This window comes from Bidens hawaiensis, unplaced genomic scaffold (genome assembly GCF_021521415.1).
Source record: "Bidens hawaiensis isolate Kalapana, Puna unplaced genomic scaffold, B.hawaiensis_p1.1 tig00002236_1, whole genome shotgun sequence".
Lineage (NCBI taxonomy): Eukaryota > Viridiplantae > Streptophyta > Magnoliopsida > Asterales > Asteraceae > Bidens > Bidens hawaiensis.
In genome coordinates this window covers 437,674-463,994 of record NW_027491119.1, presented here as the reverse complement: position 1 = coordinate 463,994, position 26,321 = coordinate 437,674, and the positions used below count along the sequence as shown (strand labels likewise).

At 31.3% G+C, this 26,321-nt stretch overlaps 2 protein-coding genes across 2 annotated transcripts; both read right to left on the bottom strand.

Moving 5' to 3' along the window:
• Positions 1–5,003: 5,003 nt before the first annotated feature.
• On the bottom strand, positions 5,004–7,518 carry LOC143611662 (tryptophan synthase beta chain 1-like). The gene is made up of 5 exons (XM_077085842.1): positions 7,255–7,518; positions 6,703–7,059; positions 5,864–6,300; positions 5,689–5,783; positions 5,004–5,297 (listed from the first exon to the last, which is right to left on the bottom strand). Exons 1-5 carry the CDS (start codon positions 7,516–7,518, stop codon positions 5,113–5,115), a joined length of 1,338 nt encoding a protein of 445 aa, XP_076941957.1. The 3' UTR covers positions 5,004–5,112.
• A 7,644-nt stretch (positions 7,519–15,162) lies between these two features.
• Positions 15,163–17,038, bottom strand: LOC143611656 (tryptophan synthase beta chain 2, chloroplastic-like). Its single transcript, XM_077085832.1, has 4 exons — positions 16,774–17,038; positions 16,221–16,577; positions 15,382–15,818; positions 15,163–15,301 (listed from the first exon to the last, which is right to left on the bottom strand). The coding sequence occupies exons 1-4, from the start codon at positions 17,035–17,037 to the stop codon at positions 15,193–15,195; spliced, it is 1,167 nt and encodes a 388-aa protein (XP_076941947.1). The 5' UTR covers position 17,038; the 3' UTR covers positions 15,163–15,192.
• Between the last annotated feature and the right edge of the window lie 9,283 nt (positions 17,039–26,321).

Genomic DNA, 26,321 nt, shown 5'->3' with positions numbered 1-26,321 from the left:
AAAGGATGGACAAATACTATTAATTAGTGCTTATGAAACACATGTAACATTATCCTCTTCTTTTAAAAAAAAAAATGAAGCCACACAAGGTTCGCATTAAATTACTTTTGAGTCGTAGGTTGTTTAGGAAAGAGACATACTAGTAGGTGTTTTTTGGAATCTTTTTATTTTTAGACATGTTGCTATAGGTAGGTAACCCAACTTGACAAGTTCAATTGGGTGGCAAGAATTTTTTTCACAATTAAAATCATGTCATCGATCTTTGAGAATTTCCATACCTCAGTCGACCCGAAATAAAAGAAGTTATAGAACAAAACGAGTAATGAAATATATAAGCTTATTTTTTGGGATTTTTAAATATTTTTCCTTACTTAACACCCTTAATTACATATTTCCTCACACCTAAACAAACAATTACATATTTTCCTTTTTCATATCAAATTATTAAGTTACCCATATCTCTTACGGCCTTACCATTAATAAATTAATTAAAAAACAAAGTTATGTGAGTAATTATAAAGTTAAACCCACACCATCAAATCATCTTTTCCAACTTACTTCCGGCAAACTCAATTTTTCCGGCAAGCTTCCGGCTATCCTATCATCGCCATAAATGACTACCACCACTTTTTAATTATATTTGAGTTGTTTTTGTTGGTAAAAAAAAACTAAATCCAAAACTTTTTTTATATTGACTATTGATTAAAAGTTCGATTTCAATCGGTTTATTAGTGTTCGATATGTTCGTCTTAACATCGATTCGATTTGGATTGAAGTAGAGGAGATATGTAATTGATGTTTTTAGGAAAATGATATATGTAAATGCTCCTATTTTTTAAACAATATTAACGTTATAACCATAAATATAGCAAAAATATAGTAATAAAATCAATTAGTGATACACAATAACTAACGGCTAACCAATGATTCATGAAGTTTCCCTACCATTCTTTACCAAATGGTTTTTTGTTTGGGCCCAATAACCTAAACTTTACCAAATAGATTATAAATACAAAAAAATTAATTTTGGACCCAATAATTTTAAAACGATCGAAATCTAATTATATTATATAAGATATTTTTTTAAATATATATAAAAAAAGTTTTTGGCCAAAAAAAAGCATAACTCGATCGAGGGTGCTGCTCGCACACCTTAATAGTCGGTCCTAGTTAAACTTATTAAGTTTTTATTCAATTTGACGGAGTTCACCTGCCGTTCAATCCAACTTGTCAAAACTTTCAAAGGTTTTTACTGACTTTGTTTGTGACAACAAATAATTCAAAATACTTCAACCTTTTACAACATGTCCGGGTCAAATGGCAAGGATTGAGTTCGCTTATATGGCTAGCGAATCACCTACACGTACAAGAAGGTAAAAGAAACAGAGCCTAGGCTCTAAGCACAAACCCTGAACCTTTTTCTAGCGAACCCAGCCTCATCGTGATGCGATGCGGAAGCGACAAATGAATAAAGAAAATATTCTCAAGAATAATTGTTTATTGATAAATTTCTAATGAGTAAAATATTGCGTTAGGCCCATCATACACGGATTTCTAATTTTGACAGGTATGCCAAAATTTCAAAGTTACAAACCATAGAAGGAAATGACACAGATAATGGTAAATGACAAGCCTAAATTAAATTACGAGTGACAACTAGAAAACGTGTCGTCTTATTTTTTTTTTTTTTTAAGTTTTGAATGTTATGTATCTTGCACGAAAAGTGTTTCTGGGTGAAATCGAATGCCCAAATGATAGATTTTGGGCTAACAACTGGGACAACCCACCTATGACTTTTCGAGACATTTCCATTCCAATTAACCCATGTAAAACAGACCCTAAAAATTGTTGATGATCCTGTATTAGAACCTGAAACAAGGAAAAATGAAATAATAAATGATAACGGTGAATCAGGCTTGTGTTTAACATAATTCCCTTAAACAAATTCGCGGTTTGTTTCCAGGGTACGTCGGTTCGAAAACAGCCGTAGCAGACCGCCGGACTAACGACTTGCCTGAAATGTAAATGGAGTAATGCTATAGAGAATTAGAGAGTGTTGTATATTATGGTGTGTCTTTGGCTGAAGCATTTGGACTGGTTTTATAGCCAAAAATGTCATAACTGAATAATGATCATTAGTGCATAATAATTATGAATAACGGTCATTAGTGCATCAGTTAAAACCGAAAATAATAACATTAATCATGTAATCGTTGACCAAAGTTCAGTTATGAAATTTTCAAAAACAAATGCAAAAAATTGCCTCACGCGGGCCCGGGTTTTCGGAGCTGCATTCGTGTCCGCGGACGTGCGGGCACGCACGAGTTCGAAGAATTTTTAGTACAGAAACCCAATTTTGCACCCTTTGCGCGCGGGTAAGACTTGTAGTAAAACACAACATAAAAGCTAAACCTTATAAACTACTACTAATTTTGTTCCCAACCCGATGTGAGACAAGTTTTACCATTTTTATTTTTAAGACATTCATTCACACGTATACCCAAAACTTTCAATAAAAGTTTCACTAAAACATTATTTTAGGAATTAAGTAGTAAGAGAAATCTTAAATGAATTCTAATACATCGTGCATGTTTTAATTCTGATTTGTATTTTTAAAGAAAAATGATAAAATTTTTAAGCACATAAATCGTGCATAAATTGTCGCTGTTTATATCATTTTCATTTATAAGACGGGTCAAACCTTGTTGGCTCGAAAATCTATCGTGACCACTTCTAGTGTAGAGTGTGGTCCTATGGAATACAAACTTTATATTAGTTACATGTGTATACATGGTTTTTTCTTCACAAACAGATTTTAAAAAAATCTAAAAATTGAAATCATCTTAAAAAAACAACTCAAATCAAATTAAAAAAAATGCCCTGTTTTTTCTTCACAAACAAATTTAAAAAAAATCTAAAAATTGAAATCATCTTAAAAAAATGCTCAGAAACCAAACAAATTCGAGAACCCAACTCAATTCAACGAAAAAAATAAAAAAAGTGACCCAATTACCCGATAAAATCACTTTGATAGACATAAAAATGTAGTACGCGTAAAAAAATTATAATCCATCATTAGTTGTCTTTTTTAAAACGGCCTAATCGCACACCCATTAATTTTACTTGAATTATTAACAATGCCCACTATTGGGTTCGAACCTTCAAAGTAATGGTGAGGAACCCTGTCATTAATTTTACTAGAGTAGAAGCGCTTTGATCAATACTATTCTCCACGTAAATTTAAAAGAAACTACAACAATTGAAGTGTGAACTCATGAGTTATCCTCTTGTTATTACGTACCGTTCTCATGTCATCAAAATTGCGGTGAATACCTCCATGATTGTATTAATGTTACAAAACACATGCGTGAAATTTAGTCATAGTAATAATTTAAGTGGTCATAAACAATATTAATAACTTTTTAATCATTGTTTTTAAATTAGTTGAATATTTTTTTCATTAAAAATAATAATTTTAACAATTAAACAAAACAAAAATAAAATACTACTAAAAAATTACTATTAAAAAAGTCACAAAATGAAAATTGAAATAAATAAATAGAAGTTACTGGACTTAAAAAAAACACGAAACTACTAGTTCTTACGGTATTAATTTCGTATGGATCGTGCCATTCCTTTCTTCCAATAGAGCCCGATCCTAACTAAGATTGTGGCATATACAGAGAAGATGATTTATTTATTTTTGGACGATTTGTTTCTTTTATTTTCTTACCTTCATCTTCTCCTGTTAGCTTGCCTTAAATTAAGGTCTTTTGTGTTTAGCGCCCTTGTATTGATAGGGATGATCTCTAATGGAATCAATATGAACAATATCAATATACGAATCCATCTTCTTTGGTTACTTCTTTTGCCATAATGCCATAATAATTTTATTATAGTATCAAAGCCTTAAGAAAAAGATCCTACTAACACAAAACAAAAATCTAATCACCATTCATCATGCCAAGCGATAAAGAAAGTATAACCAATGAAGGCGTTGTTTCTAGTGGCAAGTGAACGACTTTAAATACAACTGCCTATCATGCCTTTGTACCTAAGAACCGAGATCAAAAACAATCTCAAAGAGGCCGAACGTAACATCCGGCCTCTCGTACCATTAATATTGTCTACTTTGTCCACGGGAAGCTCACGGAATTGTTTTTTGTTGTCATGTGGACACTTTTCAAGAGGTCGCCCATCCTAGTATTATTTTCACCTAAGCGCACTTAACTATGGAGCTCTCCTCTCGTCCACTAGCATTAAATCCAAAACACGTTGGTGATTAAGAGGCGAGGTATTTACTTATGAACCAATTAAGAATCTCTTTTATCCACAACTCGACTGATGTGGGTTTGCCTAGGGTGTTACAAATACCATTGAATACTTTCACCTAGGCAATCACTGATTTTATGTGTTAAGAAAGCAAGGCTTAATTCGCCCCCTTGTGATATGAATGAGAAAGGATGCATGTTACGTACCCTCATAAAAAAATATATGCATTACATTTAACTAAATTTAAGAAAAAAAAAATCTAAATTAGCTGAAATTATATGTAGTTAATTGATCTGAACTAACGTGGTGATCATTGATTAAAATTGAGTTATTGCAGCTTTCCAACCCGTGGGATGACAAAAGAAATAAGGGAATTGATTATACAGCCCACGAGCCCACAAATAAAGTCATTAAACAGCACAAGAGATTAAATAAAAAATATAACGCAACAAGTTTTATTTGGTTAAAAATTGTTAACAAACAAGATGCTAGATTGGATCGGCCGGTTGTTGGATGTCCATCATTTACATGTGTTAAATAAGGCTATGTGAAAGTGGCTTGCTAGTGTAAATGGTAGTCAAATTGTAAATAATGCTATCAAATCCGAATCTTGAGATAATTGCTGTTTTTTCCTTGTATCTTTGTGTTTCATGTTTCTTAGTCAAATTCAATTAGGTTTTACATAATTTGTTTAATTCAAACTAATATTATCGTTATATTTTACTTTTCACAATCAAACGCACTGTGTATTTGTTTGCAACATAAGATTACTTTTATTTCTACCATCATGCTCAGCTTGGATCTCGTACATGTGTACACATTTTTACGCTACTACACATATCAAATTTCATCGACAGGAATGCTATTGACAATTGTAGTGGCATCATCGTACCCGTTGCCACTGCAGTTAACTACAACTTTTACTCCATTAGGTAGCGTAGGGCAAAGCCTTTCAAGATATGCGAAGGCGTGCGATGCCTCCAATGCTGGAACTATCCCTTCCAGACGACACAGTCTTTTGTATGCTGCATTTCATCAATACAAAGATTATAAGGTTCACGGACTACAAGAAATATGATAATGCAACTAAGTAGTGATTTTCAAGTTGTGATCCGGTACAAATAGATCTTAATGTGAGAAACGTATAAATAGTTTGAGTAACTATGCTAACGCTAAAGTAATTATTACTATGTTATAATTTTTAACTAGATTAATTATTAAAACTTTATAACAAAATGAAGTAGCGTAATAATAACTACTCTAGTTCAAAAACTATAACGTAATAGTAATCACTCGATTGTTAATATAATCACTCTAGTTATTTATACGATTCTTACATAAACATTTGTTTGTATTTGATCTTATACACCGTGATTTTCTACCACTTATGTATTTGTCTTTGTTATATATGTTTACCATCAAGAGCTTCTTGATCAGTTACTGTGTAACACTCAATTCTGCCAGCATCTTTTAGAAAACTTAGTTCTGGACTTACTCCTGGAAACTCCAAACTGCAAAAGAAACAAATTAATATTTAAGGATCTAATAAGACTAAGCAATAATAATTAAACCAATAATAACCAACACTCACCCACTAGCAACAGATTTTGTTTTTGTGATTTGGCCTTCTTCATCTTGTAGCAAATAGCACATGGCTCCATGATAAACACCAATTTCACCTCTTACAAGACTCGCCGAATGTAACTCGTCAATCTTAGATCCGACTCCACCACCCTCAACTCCAATCATCCGAACGTGTTTGTCGCCTACAAATTCATGAAACAGACCTAAAGCATTGCAACCAGTCCCTACACAAGCAACCAAAACATCTGGAATCCCACCCCATTTCTCCATTGCTTGTCTCCTTGTTTCTTTTCCAATCACCGAGTTGAATTCACGGACCATGGTCGGGATTGGGTGCGGGCCCACAGCTGTTCCAGATAGGTAATAGCCAGTTTGTAGGTTTTCCATCCATCCCCTAGTTGATTCTGAGGCTGCTGCCTGAAAACCTCCATCAACAGGCTTAACCTATATATACAAATAGTCAATAGTGTTAATTGTTTCCTTCAATTTGGACATTTATTGAAGAAAAAAAAAAGACAAGTGTATTAAACATTGATTTGTTGTTAAAGAAATGAAAATGACATTTTTTTATATCATCTTTTCCACCATAAATGTATTTTGTGGTTGAATTTGCATTAATGGTTTGAAATTGTGTTTTTCTTATTTTTCAACTTATATATTACTTATAAAAAATAAAGGTCCTTTTAACCTTTTAGCTCTTCAAATATATGTTTGATACTGTTAGTTTGTATCCATGTTATATTTTAAATGATTAAAATAAAAATATAAACAAATTTGCATGTAACTACATAGATTTCACGGGAAACTTCACTTTTTGATAAATACTAATTTGGGAAACAAAAGTACCTGAGCTCCAAGCAACTCCATGAGTTGCACATTTGAGGGTTTTCTCAGCATATCTTTGGTTCCAACATAAACAGTGCAATCTAGAGAAAACTTGGCACATGCAGCAGCTGTTGCAACACCATGGTGACCGGCACTTGTCGCGGTTATAACACTCTTTCGGCCCATCCGTTTTGCCAGAATGGCTTGTGCAACAACATTGTTCATCTTGTATGATCCTCCATGGCTCAGATCCTCTCTTTTAATATATATTTCAGGACCTTCTCCGTTGATGTTCTTGTAGTAATCTGTGAGCTTTTCCGCATAGTAAAGAGGCGTTTCACGTCCTACGTAATCCCTCATTGCACTTGCTAACTCCATCTATACATATTCAATATTTTTTTATGATCAAGAAATCGATGAATATAATGAAAAGAAAAAAAAAATACATGACGTTCAATTTTTATTAATATTTTATGCCTTGAACATGCACGTTCCATTTCTTAACTATATATCAACTTTTACATCGAAATAGAAGGCAAATGGACATACATGAAGAAAGATTTTGCAACTAACCTTAAACTCATGATCAAGCAAAACCGAATTGAACTCAGCTTCAAGTTCTGCCAACGGAGACATGAGGATTTCGCCTACGAATTTTCCTCCAAAGCTTCCAAATTTCCCGATAACTGGAGCTTTTTCTAATGAAACAGTAGTACTTAATGTCTTAATTGTATTAGATTTACTTACGTAATTTAGGTTTGTGTTGAGAGTCGGTGGCTCAATTTGTGCCACCTTTCCAACACAAGGTAGAGAAAACGTTTTGTAATTGCATGCCATTTTTAGAGAAAATTAAGTTGTAATTGATATATGTGGTGAGTGGCTAAGGTTTTAGAGGCATATATTTAATGCAATTCATAGAGGTAATTTTGCACGTTTTAAAAAAGGACAGACAGACACTACAGCTTCTGAAACACATGTGATATTTGTCCTTTTCTTTAAGATAAATGAAAACCACACAAGGTTATCTGGTCTGTTGGTTCGCATTATATATTTTTTGGAAGTAGGTTGTAGAGGAAAGAGACTTAATAATAGGTGTAATTTTTGGAATTTTTTCATTTTTAGACAGTTTGTGCTATAACTAGTAAGCCAACATGACAACCTCAATTGGGTTGCAAGTAGTTTTACATAATTAAACTTAAACCAGTTTTCATTAAGGTCTATGTAGTTCATTTGTCACCCAATCTATCTTGTTGAGTGAATTCGCTTATAGGATACGAGTACAAGAAGTTAAAAAAAATAGAAAGTACGAGTTTTGTTTCTAAACCACTTAATACCAAAACAAATGTTTTCGCTTTATTAGAGAGAAGATATTATCAAGGTTTATTGGTATCATGTGTAATAGATATTATTTCATCGGGTTTCACTTGTAATCATCTTCATTGTATATTTATATATAGCTAATTAATAATCATAATAGCTTACGGGGTGTTTTCATTATTCTATATGATATCAGAGTCTTATGGTCCTTGCCTTCTTCTTTCTCTTCTTCTCCTCATCTTGCCTTCAGGATACTTGTGCGTATATACTAGGTTTTCTATACTTTCTCACCATGCCAAGACGTCGGTTTACCACAATACTGTTGTCGCAAGTCTTCTCTTTTGTACATGAATGCTCCATCTGGAACACTTGAAGGCATGAATAGATCTCAGTTAGGCCCTGATTACAATAACTCTTATAATACGACTCTAACTTGGTTGATGTGTTTATAATTAATGTTAGCACAACTTGATCAGAGCCAGCTGGGAGGGCGAGGGCTTCCAGCCCGATCACCTTAGCATGCCTGAATGTTTTTCAAATATACATGTGTGTGTAATGCTTTTCGGGATGGTCCTCACTCTAAAGATATTTAAGTTAAAACAACTCGTTTAACTAAAGATGATTAACCAACAAAATAATTATGTAGAAGTAACTTTCGCTTGCAGTATTTGTTTGCTAGTTTCTTGATCCCGGAAATCTTGTACTCAGGGTCAAGGATAATATGGATTGTAAAACTTTAAAAAGTTTCACTAAAAACATCCTTTCAGGAATTAAATTTTGAAAACAAGTAGTAAGAGAAATCTTAAATGATCAATAAACCGTGCACAATTTCATTCTGACTTGTTTTTAAAAAGAAAATTGGTAAATTTGCGCTCTCATAAATCGTGCTTAATTAAGTGATTATAAGTGTGTGTACATTATTTTCATTCAAGACGGGCCCAACCTTTTTGTCATGAAAATAAAATCGTACGGGTCCACTTCTTAATGACCAACCTTTTTGTCATGAAAATAAAATCGTGTGGGCCCACTTCTTAATGAATGGTTCTCTCTGTCTGGGCATACGACTTTAACTTATATACTCCATTCGAATTCTATATATATTTTTTTAGTGAAAAGTTGAAAACATAATTTTCATGGCACACGACTTTGAATACGACTTTGAAAATGATATGCAATAATCATTCCTGAAGTTTATAACATGTTCTTCACATACAAATTAAGTTTTATGTTTGATGATAACAACTTTTTAAGGACAAAAAGAAAACCAAAATGGAAATCATCTTGGAAAAGGCATTCAAAACAATTTAAATGCAAACATTAAATATTTTTTTATGTGAATATGAGGATAAAATTGAATTAAAGAAAAGTTTAGATTACATCAAAATATTAAAGTTTAGATTACATTGAATTAAAATTTGAAAAAAAAATTTATTTAATGAATTTGGTTCACATGCTCTATCGATTCAATACTAGATAGATCAGAAAGAAAATTTTAATAGATACACTTATTATAACATAATTAAATACTAGATAGACCAGAAAGAAAATTTTAATGAATTTGGTTCACATGCTCTATCGATTTCAACTGAAAAACACACCCACACCGTTCGATAACCATTTAGATAGAATAACTGAAGTCTGAAACATTTAGTTGTATTCGTGTATATATTGATTGCTATTTTATAAGTAACTTCAAAAATCTTGGGCGTCGGTTCAAAAATCTTAGAGTTGGCTTAGGGCTGACATATCGTGTATACCCGTACATAATAAAACATGAACACGAAACATGTAGACCTGTGCACAACCCAAAAACTTATCGTGTACATGTATCCCAAACCCGAACACAAACATGTTAATACCATGTATACACGACAACAAACGAACCTGCCGGAGAATCGGAGAAGGGCTCAGCCGTTCGGTGGCTTGTGGCGTCGCTGCAGCGGCGAGAAGGCCGGATTGCAGGACAATCGAGATGCGGAGAGGTAGACCGGAGAATATAAGGGCTACGACTACCGGAGATGTGGAGGGAAACCACCTGACTATCGAAGATTCGGCGAGGGAGAATTGGAGAAGGGTTTGTGCGTCGTCTGCTTGATGTTGGATTGGAATAGCATGCGCTGTTTTTAATTGTTTGGTATAAAAATTTAGGGCTAGCTATTTGGGGTATATAACATATTATATTATTTTATATTTTTATTTGTAAAAAAATCTAATCAGGTACTTAACAGGTAACAGGTATTTTACTGTTTAGACACAAAAATTAACTGGTCGATATGTGACTAGCTGTTTAGTACACGAAACCTGTTAAGATCATACCCGATACCTGTTAAAATCATGTAGGTTCATACCATGTATCGTGTCTAATTAAATTGTCAGCCATAGGTTGGCTCAAGATATAAACTTCAGGAATGATTATTGCCTATCACTTTACTTTTTACCAAAATAGGTGGTGTGAAAAAAATATTTATTAAAATAGATTATTTAAAAAGTATTTTTCAAAATTGTACTTTCATTTATTCCTTTATATAACTAAGCTAATATACCTTCTTTCTTCTTCTAATCAACCAATTATTATTGTTTTTTTATTCTCTTGGATCAACTGATCATTTTAAACTTTTTTTTACTTATTAATTTTTTAATTAAAACTCAGTATAGAAATTTGTACGAAGAATTTTCACTTTCACATTTGGAATAACCATTTCCGTTTTATACTTTATTTTAATTAAAAGAGTAAACTGCGGTTTCTGTCCCTATGGTTTGACCATATCTGCGATTTTAGTCCAATAGTTTTAAATTTGCGATTTTCATCCCTGTGATTTCATTTCACTTGCAATTAAACCCGAATTCACTAATCCCGTTAAGTCTGGTAATTAAAACCATCAGCGTGTCCTTCACGTGAGGGGCAGTTTTGTCATTTTTCTTTCTAAATAAGCCCAGCCCTAATTCGCAAGCCCACTCACGTGAGGGGTTGGGGTGTATTTTGCGAAAAAAGGACAAAACTGCCCCTCACGTGAAGGGCACAATGATGGATTTAATGACCAAACTTAACAGAATTAGTGAATTCGGGTTTAATTGCAAGCGAAATGAAACCACGGGGACGAAAATAGCAAATTTGAAACTATTGGCTAAAATTGCTGATTTGGACAAACCATAAGGACGAAAACTAACATACTCTTAAACCATCCGAACCAAACATAATATGGAGCATGTTCTCTTCAAATACAACCATCTTCATATGAAGATAACATTTTGTAAAATTTTGAAAAATAAATTATTGTGTGATACAAGTCTCGAACCCAAGACCTCATGTTTCAAACTAAAAATGCTTGCCAACTCCACTTAAGTAATTATTCTGTTAAATTTCTTGACTTCTAAATGATATATTGTTAATTCACTTATAATTAATGTATTATATATAACAATTTTTTATTTTTATTATATTTTTCACCCGTGTGAAACACGGGCTCTAACCTAGTTATCAATCAAGAAAAAAGCATCACGTGTTTAAATAACAAGACCAATTTTTTTTTTCAAAATCATATCATGATATAAATCGTTTTTAGGAGGAATATTCATAAATTTTACTGAATTAGATCCGCATTTTATCCTAAAGCAATAATACAACTAGGTATATTAAAAAAAGAATAAAATAAAGATATTGTAATTCAACAAGACTATTAAATAATAGTTATATATTAAACATAACCCTAAAGAAGCTATAGGTTTGTTTGCTAAATGAAAACTCAATTATCTTGACTTCTTAATTTAAAGAAAGACAAGTAAAACATTTGCATTAATTTATTAGTTTCGTTAAGTATATTTTGGAACTTTTATTTCATTTCTATTTAGCTTATTATTTTGTTTTTATTTTACTTAGGCTTAATATAACTAATTATTTAAAAAAACGTCTTAAATGTGTTGATTAAAAAGTAAAACTAAAAAAATAATGATAATAGGTTGATTAAATAAAAAGAAAAAGAAAAAAGTTATAATAGATTAGTAAATAAAGGAATAAATGAGAATTACCTATTTTAGTAAATAGGTTTCAAATCACACATTTTAGTAAATAATTTTTCCACCCCATCAATTTTAATTAAAAAAAAAGGCTCACTACTTTTACTATTAAATTATATAAAAATAACCTAAACTATATATATATATATATATATATATATATATATATATATATATATATATATAAGGGAGGGATATTTTAAGAACCATATTGAGTTTTAAAAACTTAAGAACTCAATTCTAGGTCACACATTAAATTAAATGGATTGGAATATGTGGGTGAAATTAAATCTGGCAAAAAAGTCAAAGTATGAGAGAATAAATATGTAAGTAGTTACACTGACTTTTACGTCCGTTACACATGTGTAAAAAGTCGACTCGGTGCGTAAAAAATTCTGTAATTTTTTTACGTGTATGTAACTTACATATATTAAGCATGTGTAAAAAAAATTCGAAAAAAAAATCGTTACACTAAGTTCTTTCGAGTTTTTAAAACTCAAAGGGGTTCTTAATTGAAATCTCCCCTATATATATATATATATATATATATATATATATATATATAGAAAATGATCAAGAGAAAACTTATCTTTAGAGAGAAAACTCAAAAACTCTTAAAGAATTATTTTAATTAAAAATAAAAAAATATTTTTAAATTTCTGTTTTTGCCATTATTCTTATATTTTCTTACCCTTCACTCGAAAAAATTAAAAAAAAAACTGCTGTAATGCGCGTGTGTATTATATATGTGTAGTAGTGTTGTATTATATGCAAAAAAAATAATAAAATAAAAGTCGATGTAGTGCACATGTGCATAATGTTGTATACATACCACCTAATGCGTATTCGATGTACGTATTAGTCTTATATTGCATATATACGATAGTGTTGTATCAAATATGTGCAATAGTGTTGTATTCTATACAATACAACACTTTGTATATATGCAATGCACACTATTACACATGTGCACTACATCGACAAGGTTACACCAAGGTTTTTTTTGGAATCAATAACAATATATATATAAGAATAATGGAAAAAAAAGAAACTTCAAAAAAATTTTTAAAAAAAAGTTAAAAATAATTTTTAGGAGTTTTTAAGTTTTATCTTTAAGATGAGTTTTTATTTGATCTCACCTATATATATACATATATATAGGGTCAGGTTAAAATGAAAACTCATTTGAGTTGTGAAAACCCGCGAAAATATGGAGCATGCTCTCTTCAAATACAACCATATTCATATGAAGATAACATTTTGTAAAATTTTGAAAAATAAATTATTGTGTGATACAAGTCTCGAACCCAAGACCTCATGTTTCAAACTAAAAATGCTTGCCAACTCCACTTAAGTAATTATTCTGTTAAATTTCTTGACTTCTAAATGATATATTGTTAATTCACTTATAATTAATGTATTATATATAACAATTTTTTATTTTTATTCTATTTTTCACCCGTGTGAAACACGGGCTCTAACCTAGTTATCAATCAAGAAAAAAGCATCACGTGTTTAAATAACAAGACCAATTTTTTTTTTCAAAATCATATCATGATATAAATCGTCTTTAGGAGGAATATTCATAAATTTTACTGAATTAGATCCGCATTTTATCCTAAAGCAATAATACAACTAGGTATATTAAAAAAAGAATAAAATAAAGATATTGTAATTCAACAAGACTATTAAATAATAGTTATATATTAAACATAACCCTAAAGAAGCTATAGGTTTGTTTGCTAAGGGGGTGTTTGTTTTTTCTTCAAACATCTTCAAGGGAGCTAATGTCTGCACACGCGCAGACATTACCCTTGAAGACTGTTTGTTTTTTTTCTTAAAACAGATCTTAAGTTATCTTCTTTCATCTTAAAAGAAAAGCAAAGAAATCTTGCTTAAAACATCTTCGCAAAAAAATCATACTCTTATCCCTTTGAAGCCACCCTCTCATCCACTCCTCCCACCACCGTCCGCCACCACCACCCACCGTACGCCACCACCACCACCCCCCACTGCCACCGTCCACCACCATCCACCGCCACTACCCACCGTCCGCCGCCACTACCAGCATCCACCACCACTACCCATCGTCCGCCACCACCACCACCACCACCATCCATCACAGCCACCACCAATCACCACCGTCCACCACCCACCACAACCGTTCATCACCACCACCACCCACTGTCGGACGCCATCACCGTCAACTACCACCGTCCACCACCCACCAAAACCGTCCATTACCACCACCCACTGTCCACCACCACCATCCATCGCCACTACCCACCGTCCGCCGCCACAATTTTATTATTATATTTTCTATGTAACTTGAATAAATGACTTCTATCTTGTGAGATAAGTTTGACAATTATGCAGACAGTATCAGCTTATAAAAACAAACAGTCTTATATTTTCAGCTTGCAGATCTTCAGACCACATCTTCAGTTGCAGACATGAAAACAGATGAAATCAGCTTGCAGACAGTTTATGTCTGCAAAAACAAACAGCACCTAAATGAAAACTCAATTATCTTGACTTCTTAATTTAAAGAAAGACAAGTAAAACATTTGCATTAATTTATTAGTTTTGTTAAGTATATTTTGGAACTTTTATTTCATTTCTATTTAGCTTATTATTTTGTTTTTATTTTACTTAGGCTTAATATAACTAATTATTTAAAAAAACGTCTTAAATGTGTTGATTAAAAAGTAAAACTAAAAAAATAATGATAATAGGTTGATTAAATAAAAAGAAAAAGAAAAAAGTTATAATAGATTAGTAAATAAAGGAATAAATGAGAATTACCAATTTCATCAATACAAAGATTATAAGGTTCACGGACTACAAGAAATATGATAATGCAACTAAGTAGTGATTTTCAAGTTGTGATCCGGTACAAATAGATCTTAATGTGAGAAACGTATAAATAGTTTGAGTAACTATGCTAACGCTAAAGTAATTATTACTATGTTATAATTTTTAACTAGATTAATTATTAAAACTTTATAACAAAATGAAGTAGCGTAATAATAACTACTCTAGTTCAAAAACTATAACGTAATAGTAATCACTCGATTGTTAATATAATTACTCTAGTTATTTATACGATTCTTACATAAACATTTGTTTGTATTTGATCTTATACACCGTGATTTTCTACCACTTATGTATTTGTCTTTGTTATATATGTTTACCATCAAGAGCTTCTTGATCAGTTACTGTGTAACACTCAATTCTGCCAGCATCTTTTAGAAAACTTAGTTCTGGACTTACTCCTGGAAACTCCAAACTGCAAAAGAAACAAATTAATATTTAAGGATCTAATAAGACTAAGCAATAATAATTAAACCAATAATAACCAACACTCACCCACTAGCAACAGATTTTGTTTTTGTGATTTGGCCTTCTTCATCTTGTAGCAAATAGCACATGGCTCCATGATAAACACCAATTTCACCTCTTACAAGACTCGCCGAATGTAACTCGTCAATCTTAGATCCGACTCCACCACCCTCAACTCCAATCATCCGAACGTGTTTGTCGCCTACAAATTCATGAAACAGACCTAAAGCATTGCAACCAGTCCCTACACAAGCAACCAAAACATCTGGAATCCCACCCCATTTCTCCATTGCTTGTCTCCTTGTTTCTTTTCCAATCACCGAGTTGAATTCACGGACCATGGTCGGGATTGGGTGCGGGCCCACAGCTGTTCCAGATAGGTAATAGCCAGTTTGTAGGTTTTCCATCCATCCCCTAGTTGATTCTGAGGCTGCTGCCTGAAAACCTCCATCAACAGGCTTAACCTATATATACAAATAGTCAATAGTGTTAATTGTTTCCTTCAATTTGGACATTTATTGAAGAAAAAAAAAAGACAAGTGTATTAAACATAGATTTGTTGTTAAAGAAATGAAAATGACATTTTTTTATATCATCTTTTCCACCATAAATTTATTTTGTGGTTGAATTTGCATTAATGGTTTGAAATTGTGTTTTTCTTATTTTTCAACTTATATATTACTTATAAAAAATAAAGGTCCTTTTAACCTTTTAGCTCTTCAAATATATGTTTGATACTGTTAGTTTGTATCCATGTTATATTTTAAATGATTAAAATAAAAATATAAACAAATTTGCATGTAACTACAAAGATTTCACGGGAAACTTCACTTTTTGATAAATACTAATTTGGGAAACAAAAGTACCTGAGCTCCAAGCAACTCCATGAGTTGCACATTTGAGGGTTTTCTCAGCATATCTTTGGTTCCAACATAAACAGTGCAATCTAGAGAAAACTTGGCACATGCAGCAGCTGTTGCAACACCATGGTGACCGGCACTTGTCGCGGTTATAACACTCTTTCGGCCCATCCGTTTTGCCAAAATGGCTTGTGCAACAACATTGTTCATCTTGTATGATCCTCCATGGCTCAGATCCTCTCTTTTAATATATATTTCAGGACCTTCTCCGTTGATGTTCTTGTAGTAATCTGTGAGCTTTTCCGCATAGTAAAGAGGCGTTTCACGTCCTACGTAATCCCTCATTGCACTTGCTAACTCCATCTATACATATTCAATATTTTTTTATGATCAAGAAATCGATGAATATAATGAAAAGAAAAAAAAAAATACATAACGTTCAATTTTTATTAATATTTTATGCCTTGAACATGCACGTTCCATTTCTTAACTATATATCAACTTTTACATCGAAATAGAAGGCAAATGGACATACATGAAGAAAGATTTTGCAACTAACCTTAAACTCATGATCAAGCAAAACCGAATTGAACTCAGCTTCAAGTTCTGCCAACGGAGACATGAGGATTTCGCCTACGAATTTTCCTCCAAAGCTTCCAAATTTCCCGATAACTGGAGCTTTTTCTAATGAAACAGTAGTACTTAATGTCTTAATTGTATTTGATTTACTTACGTAATTTAGGTTTGTGTTGAGAGTCGGTGGCTCAATTTGTGCCACCTTTCCAACACAAGGTAGAGAAAACGTTTTGTAATTGCATGCCATTTTTAGAGAAAATTAAGTTGTAATTGATATATGTGGTGAGTGGCTAAGGTTTTAGAGGCATATATATAATGCAATTCATAGAGGTAATTTTGCACGTTTTAAAAAAGGACAGACAGACACTACAGCTTCTGAAACACATGTGATATTTGTCCTTTTCTTTAAGATAAATGAAAACCACACAAGGTTATCTGGTCTGTTGGTTCGCATTATATATTTTTTGGAAGTAGGTTGTAGAGGAAAGAGACTTAATAATAGGTGTAATTTTTGGAATTTTTTCATTTTTAGACAGTTTGTGCTATAACTAGTAAGCCAACATGACAACCTCAATTGGGTTGCAAGTAGTTTTACATAATTAAACTTAAACCAGTTTTCATTAAGGTCTATGTAGTTCATTTGTCACCCAATCTATCTTGTTGAGTGAATTCGCTTATAGGATACGAGTACAAGAAGTTAAAAAAAATAGAAAGTACGAGTTTTGTTGCTAAACCACTTAATACCAAAACAAATGTTTTCGCTTTATTAGAGAGAAGATATTATCAAGGTTTATTGGTATCATGTGTAATAGATATTATTTCATCGGGTTTCACTTGTAATCATCTTCATTGTATATTTATATATAGCTAATTAATAATCATAATAGCTTACGGGGTGTTTTCATTATTCTATATGATATCAGAGTCTTATGGTCCTTGCCTTCTTCTTTCTCTTCTTCTCCTCATCTTGCCTTCAGGATACTTGTGCGTATATACTAGGTTTTCTATACTTTCTCACCATGCCAAGACGTCGGTTTACCACAATACTGTTGTCGCAAGTCTTCTCTTTTGTACATGAATGCTCCATCTGGAACACTTGAAGGCATGAATAGATCTCAGTTAGGCCCTGATTACAATAACTCTTATAATACGACTCTAACTTGGTTGATGTGTTTATAATTAATGTTAGCACAACTTGATCAGAGCCAGCTGGGAGGGCGAGGGCTTCCAGCCCGATCACCTTAGCATGCCTGAATGTTTTTCAAATATACATGTGTGTGTAATGCTTTTCGGGATGGTCCTCACTCTAAAGATATTTAAGTTAAAACAACTCGTTTAACTAAAGATGATTAACCAACAAAATAATTATGTAGAAGTAACTTTCGCTTGCAGTATTTGTTTGCTAGTTTCTTGATCCCGGAAATCTTGTACTCAGGGTCAAGGATAATATGGATTGTAAAACTTTAAAAAGTTTCACTAAAAACATCCTTTCAGGAATTAAATTTTGAAAACAAGTAGTAAGAGAAATCTTAAATGATCTATAAACCGTGCACAATTTCATTCTGACTTGTTTTTAAAAAGAAAATTGGTAAATTTGCGCTCTCATAAATCGTGCTTAATTAAGTGATTATAAGTGTGTTTACATTATTTTCATTCAAGACGGGCCCAACCTTTTTGTCATGAAAATAAAATCGTACGGGTCCACTTCTTAATGACCAACCTTTTTGTCATGAAAATAAAATCGTGTGGGCCCACTTCTTAATGAATGGTTCTCTCTGTCTGGGCATACGACTTTAACTTATATACTCCATTCGAATTCTATATATATTTTTTTAGTGAAAAGTTGAAAACATAATTTTCATGGCACACGACTTTGAATACGACTTTGAAAATGATAGGCAATAATCATTCCTGAAGTTTATAACATGTTCTTCACATACAAATTAAGTTTTATGTTTGATGATAACAACTTTTTAAGGACAAAAAGAAAACCAAAATGGAAATCATCTTGGAAAAGGCATTCAAAACAATTTAAATGCAAACATTAAATATTTTTTTATGTGAATATGAGGATAAAATTGAATTAAAGAAAAGTTTAGATTACATCAAAACATTAAAGTTTAGATTACATTGAATTAAAATTTGAAAAAAAAAAATTATTTAATGAATTTGGTTCACATGCTCTATCGATTCAATACTAGATAGATCAGAAAGAAAATTTTAATAGATACACTTATTATAACATAATTAAATACTAGATAGACCAGAAAGAAAATTTTAATGAATTTGGTTCACATGCTCTATCGATTTCAACTGAAAAACACACCCACACCGTTCGATAACCATTTAGATAGAATAACTGAAGTCTGAAACATTTAGTTGTATTCGTGTATATATTGATTGCTATTTTATAAGTAACTTCAAAAATCTTGGGCGTCGGTTCAAAAATCTTAGAGTTGGCTTAGGGCTGACATATCGTGTATACCCGTACATAATAAAACATGAACACGAAACATGTAGACCTGTGCACAACCCAAAAACTTATCGTGTACATGTATCCCAAACCCGAACACAAACATGTTAATACCATGTATACACGACAACAAACGAACCTGCCGGAGAATCGGAGAAGGGCTCAGCCGTTCGGTGGCTTGTGGCGTCGCTGCAGCGGCGAGAAGGCCGGATTGCAGGACAACAGAGATGCTGAGAGGTAGACCGGAGAATATAAGGGCTACGACTACCGGAGATGTGGAGGGAAACCACCTGACTATCGAAGATTCGGCGAGGGAGAATTGGAGAAGGGTTTGTGCGTCGTCTGCTTGATGTTGGATTGGAATAGCATGCGCTGTTTTTAATTGTTTGGTATAAAAATTTAGGGCTAGCTATTTGGGGTATATAACATATTATATTATTTTATATTTTTATTTGTAAAAAAATCTAATCAGGTACTTAACAGGTAACAGGTATTTTACTGTTTAGACACAAAAATTAACTGGTCGATATGTGACTAGCTGTTTAGTACACGAAACCTGTTAAGATCATACCCGATACCTGTTAAAATCATGTAGGTTCATACCATGTATCGTGTCTAATTAAATTGTCAGCCATAGGTTGGCTCAAGATATAAACTTCAGGAATGATTATTGCCTATCACTTTACTTTTTACCAAAATAGGTGGTGTGAAAAAAATATTTATTAAAATAGATTATTTAAAAAGTATTTTTCAAAATGGTACTTTCATTTATTCCTTTATATAACTAAGCTAATATACCTTCTTTCTTCTTCTAATCAACCAATTATTATTGTTTTTTTATTCTCTTGGATCAACTGATCATTTTAAACTTTTTTTTACTTATTAATTTTTTAATTAAAACTCAGTATAGAAATTTGTACGAAGAATTTTCACTTTCACATTTGGAATAACCATTTCCGTTTTATACTTTATTTTAATTAAAAGAGTAAACTGCGGTTTCTGTCCCTATGGTTTGACCATATCTGCGATTTTAGTCCAATAGTTTTAAATTTGCGATTTTCATCCCTGTGGTTTCATTTCACTTGCAATTAAACCCGAATTCACTAATCCCGTTAAGTCTGGTAATTAAAACCATCAGCGTGTCCTTCACGTGAGGGGCAGTTTTGTCATTTTTCTTTCTAAATAAGCCCAGCCCTAATTCGCAAGCCCACTCACGTGAGGGGTTGGGGTGTATTTTGGGAAAAAAGGACAAAACTGCCCCTCACGTGAAGGGCACAATGATGGATTTAATGACCAAACTTAACAGAATTAGTGAATTCGGGTTTAATTGCAAGCGAAATGAAACCACGGGGACGAAAATAGCAAATTTGAAACTATTGGCTAAAATTGCTGATTTGGACAAACCATAAGGACGAAAACTAACATACTCTTAAACCATCCGAACCAAACATAATATGGAGCATGTTCTCTTCAAATACAACCATCTTCATATGAAGATAACATTTTGTAAAATTTTGAAAAATAAATTATTGTGTGATACAAGTCTCGAACCCAAGACCTCATGTTTCAAACTAAAAATGCTTGCCAACTCCACTTAAGTAATTATTCTGTTAAATTTCTTGACTTCTAAATGATATATTGTTAATTCACTTATAATTAATGTATTATATATAACAATTTTTTATTTTTATTATATTTTTCACCCGTGTGAAACACGGGCTCTAACCTAGTTATCAATCAAGAAAAAAGCATCACGTGTTTAAATAACAAGACCAATTTTTTTTTTCAAAATCATATCATGATATAAATCGTTTTTAAGAGGAATATTCATAAATTTTACTGAATTAGATCCGCATTTTATCCTAAAGCAATAATACAACTAGGTATATTAAAAAAATAATAAAATAAAGATATTGTAATTCAACAAGACTATTAAATAATAGTTATATATTAAACATAACCCTAAAGAAGCTATAGGTTTGTTTGCTAAATGAAAACTCAATTATCTTGACTTCTTAATTTAAAGAAAGACAAGTAAAACATTTGCATTAATTTATTAGTTTTGTTAAGTATATTTTGGAAATTTTATTTCATTTCTATTGAGCTTATTATTTTGTTTTTATTTTACTTAGGCTTAATATAACTAATTATTTAAAAAAACGTCTTAAATGTGTTGATTAAAAAGTAAAACTAAAAAAATAATGATAATAGGTTGATTAAATAAAAAGAAAAAGAAAAAAGTTATAATAGATTAGTAAATAAAGGAATAAATGAGAATTACCTATTTCAGTAAATAGGTTTCAAATCACACATTTTAGTAAATAATTTTTCCACCCCATCAATTTTAATTAAAAAAAAGGCTCACTGCTTTTACTATTAAATTATATAAAAATAACCTAAACTAATATATATATATATATATATATATATTGGGGAGGGATATTTTAAGAACCATATTGAGTTTTAAGAACTTAAGAACTCAATTCTAGGTCACACATTAAATTAAATGGATTGGAATATGTGGTTGAAATTAAATCTGGCAAAAAAGTCAAAGTATGAGAGAGAATAAATATGTAAGTAGTTACACTAACTTTTACGTCAGTTACACATGTGTAAAAAGTCGACTCGGTGTGTAAAAAATTCTGTAATTTTTTTACGTGTATGTAACTTACATATATTAAGCATGTGTAAAAAAAATTCGAAAAAAAAAATCGTTACACTAAGTTCTTTCGAGTTTTTAAAACTCAAATGGGTTCTTAATTGAAATCTCCCCTATATATATATATATATATATATATATATATAGGGAAAGGATCAAGAGAAAACTTATCTTTAGAGAGAAAACTCAAAAACTCCTAAAGAATTATTTTAATTAAAAATAAAAAAATATTTTTAAATTTCTGTTTTTGCCATTATTCTTATATTTTCTTACTCTTCACTCGAAAAAATTAAAAAAAAACTGCTGTAATGCGCGTGTGTATTATATATGTGTAGTAGTGTTGTATTATATGCAAAAAAAATAATAAAATAAAAGTCGATGTAGTGCACATGTGCGTAATGTTGTATTATACATACCACCTAATGCGTATTCGATGTGCGTATTAGTCTTATATTGCATATATACGATAGTGTTGTATCAAATATGTGCAATAGTGTTGTATTCTATACAATACAACACTTTGTATATATGCAATGCACACTATTACACATGTGCACTACATCGACAAGGTTACAGCAAGGTTTTTTTTGGAATCAATAACAATATATATATAAGAATAATGGAAAAAAAAAAAGAAACTTCAAAAATTTTTTTAAAAAAAAGTTAAAAATAATTTTTAAGAGTTTTTAAGTTTTATCTTTAAGATGAGTTTTTATTTGATCTCACCTATATATATATACATATATATAGGGTCAGGTTAAAATGAAAACTCATTTGAGTTGTGAAAACCCGCGAAAATATGGAGCATGCTCTCTTCAAATACAACCATCATCATATGAAGATAACATTTTGTAAAATTTTGAAAAATAAATTATTGTGTGATACAAGTCTCGAACCCAAGACCTCATGTTTCAAACTAAAAATGCTTGCCAACTCCACTTAAGTAATTATTCTGTTAAATTTCTTGACTTCTAAATGATATATTGTTAATTCACTTATAATTAATGTATTATATATAACAATTTTTTATTTTTATTATATTTTTCACCCGTGTGAAACACGGGCTCTAACCTAGTTATCAATCAAGAAAAAAGCATCACGTGTTTAAATAACAAGACCAATTTTTTTTTTCAAAATCATATCATGATATAAATCGTTTTTAGGAGGAATATTCATAAATTTTACTGAATTAGATCCGCATTTTATCCTAAAGCAATAATACAACTAGGTATATTAAAAAAAGAATAAAATAAAGATATTGTAATTCAACAAGACTATTAAATAATAGTTATATATTAAACATAACCCTAAAGAAGCTATAGGTTTGTTTGCTAAATGAAAACTCAATTATCTTGACTTCTTAATTTAAAGAAAGACAAGTAAAACATTTGCATTAATTTATTAGTTTTGTTAAGTATATTTTGGAACTTTTATTTCATTTCTATTTAGCTTATTATTTTGTTTTTATTTTACTTAGGCTTAATATAACTAATTATTTAAAAAAACGTCTTAAATATGTTGATTAAAAAGTAAAACTAAAAAAATAATGATAATAGGTTGATTAAATAAAAAGAAAAAGAAAAAAGTTATAATAGATTAGTAAATAATGGAATAAATGAGAATTACCTATTTTAGTAAATAGGTTTCAAATCACACATTTTAGTAAATAATTTTTCCACCCCATCAATTTTAATTAAAAAAAGGCTCACTACTTTTACTATTAAATTATATAAAAATAACCTAAACTAATATATATATATATATATGGGAGTGATATTTTGAGAACCATATTGAGTTTTAAGAACTTAAGAATGCAATTCTAGGCCACACATTAAATTAAATGGATTGTAATATGTGGTTGAGATTAAATCTGGCAAAAAAGTCAAAGTATGAGAGAGAATAAATATGTAAGTGGTTACACTAACTTTTACGTCCGTTACACATGTGTAAAAAGTCGACTCGGTGCGTAAAAAATTCTGTAATTTTTTTACGTGAATGTAACTTACATATATTAAGCATGTGTAAAAAAAATTCGAAAAAAAAAATCGTTACACTAAGTTCTTTCGAGTTCTTAAAACTCAAAGGGGTTCTTAATTGAAATCTCCCATATATATATATATATATATATATATATATATATGGAAAGGATCAAGAGAAAACTTATCTTTAGAGAGAAAACTCAAAAACTCTTAAAGAATTATTTTAATTAAAAATAAAAAAATATTTTTAAATTTCTGTTTTTGCCATTATTCTTATATTTTCTTACCCTTCACTCGAAAAAATTAAAAAAAAACTGTTGTAATGCGCGTGTGTATTATATATGTGTAGTAGTGTTGTATTATATGCAAAAAAAATAATAAAATAAAAGTCGATGTAGTGCACATGTGCGTTAATGTTGTATTATACATACTACCTAATGCGTATTCGATGTGCGTATTAGTCTTATATTGCATATATACGATAGTGTTGTATCAAATATGTGCAATAGTGTTGTATTCTATACAATACAACACTTTGTATATATGCAATGCACACTATTACACATGTGCACTACATCGACAAGGTTACAGCAATGTTTTTTTTTGGAATCAATAACAATATATATATAAGAATAATGGAAAAAAAATGAAACTTCAAAATTTTTTTAAAAAAAAGTTAAAAATAATTTTTAGGAGTTTTTAAGTTTTATCTTTAAGATGAGTTTTTATTTGATCTCACCTATATATATATATATATATATAGGGTCAGGTTAAAATGAAAACTCATTTGAGTTGTGAAAACCCGCGAAAACCCTATGTAACATAATATGCTAACGGATTTTCTTTCAAAATTAAAGCTCTTCGTTTGCTTAACCCACCGGTTGTATTGCAGAAAATTTAACAAGTAAAACTCAACGAATAAATCATTAAATCAGGCAAATAAATCACCAACAGAAAATTTAAGAGAAATTAAATGCTAAAGCTTCCAAACAAAACTAATAACTCTTTAACAAGCTCGCATTTATCAACATACCTTGCAACCACGACTATTTGAACATATGTATATATTTCTTGATTCAGTAACTAGTAAGGAAACACACATCTATACCATGATCTTCAAAATTTTGTTATAAAACTTCTTGGGTGCAACAATTAATAATCTTTTGGGATTTTTTGATAATCTCCTAATGCATTCTCTAATGTAACCTTACACTAGTTTCACTTTGTTCTCCAGCAAATTATTAAAATTCCAAAAAACAAATCCCCTATTTTAAGGAACCTCTTGATTAATCAATAACAACATAAAGATAATCATTGGTTCAATCAATAACCGTTTGGACAAAGAAATTGAAGAACTTAATATGAGTCAATATTTATGCAAGCTTTCCCCCTTGATTTGACAAGCTACAAAGTGACCGGAAAAGTATTTGGCGGCCACTTTTTTATATGCAGAAAGCACACAATAATTGGTAAGGTAACCTAAAACAAAGCTATTGCTAAACCATTTGGCGACCACTCTAACCTCAAAAACAAGGTTCAAATATTTAGAATCATTTATACAAAGCTATATGGACATAGATAGTGATGTGACACGCTAAACCGGGCAGATTGGTGTAGGTGGAGAACAACTACAGGGTATTGTGTAATAACATGTTCCCAATAAATTAATGGGAAAATTTATAGGTTACAGTTGGGCTGGCTATGTTATACGAAATAGATTGTTGGGTTATCAAGAAAACACAAATGTTTAAGTTGGAGGTAGCAGATATGAGGATGCTTAGGTGGAGGTGTTGGCACACGAGATTGGGCCGAATAAGAATTCAGAGTATCTGGGAAAGGTTGGGGGTCACTAGTATTGCAGATAAGATTAAAGAGGAAAGATTGAGATGGTTTGGACAAGTGAAGAGGATAACAGCACCGATTAGATCCGTGGAAACCCTTGCCATGGAGGGGAAGAGGGGTATAGGCAAACCCAAACTCACTAAGGATAAACAGATTTGCCAGAATTTTCTAGACTTTCACCTTTCTTAGGACATGGTCAAGGATGGGGCTTCATAGAGACGTAGAATTAGGGTTAAAGATCTCTAGGGGGGAGGGTTAAAGTCATCTTAGTTTTTCTTGAGGAAGTAGCTTTTCTTTGAGTGCTAGTAATTGTTGCATGTCAGCTTTCTAATGGCGTTATCTTCCTTTGATACTTTGTCTACTACTATTATACTTTGGTACCATGTTTCGATTATTGGTAGTTTGCTAATGATATATTGTTATACCATTATTGGTATAACAATGGTTCTACAGTTTTGAAACCATCACTATCACAATATACTTTATATTTTGTATGTCATGCCTTTGATGCAGGTCTTTTCCAGAGCTGAGGGTATCTTGGAAGCAATCTCTCTGTCCCTTGAGATAGATGTGTGTTT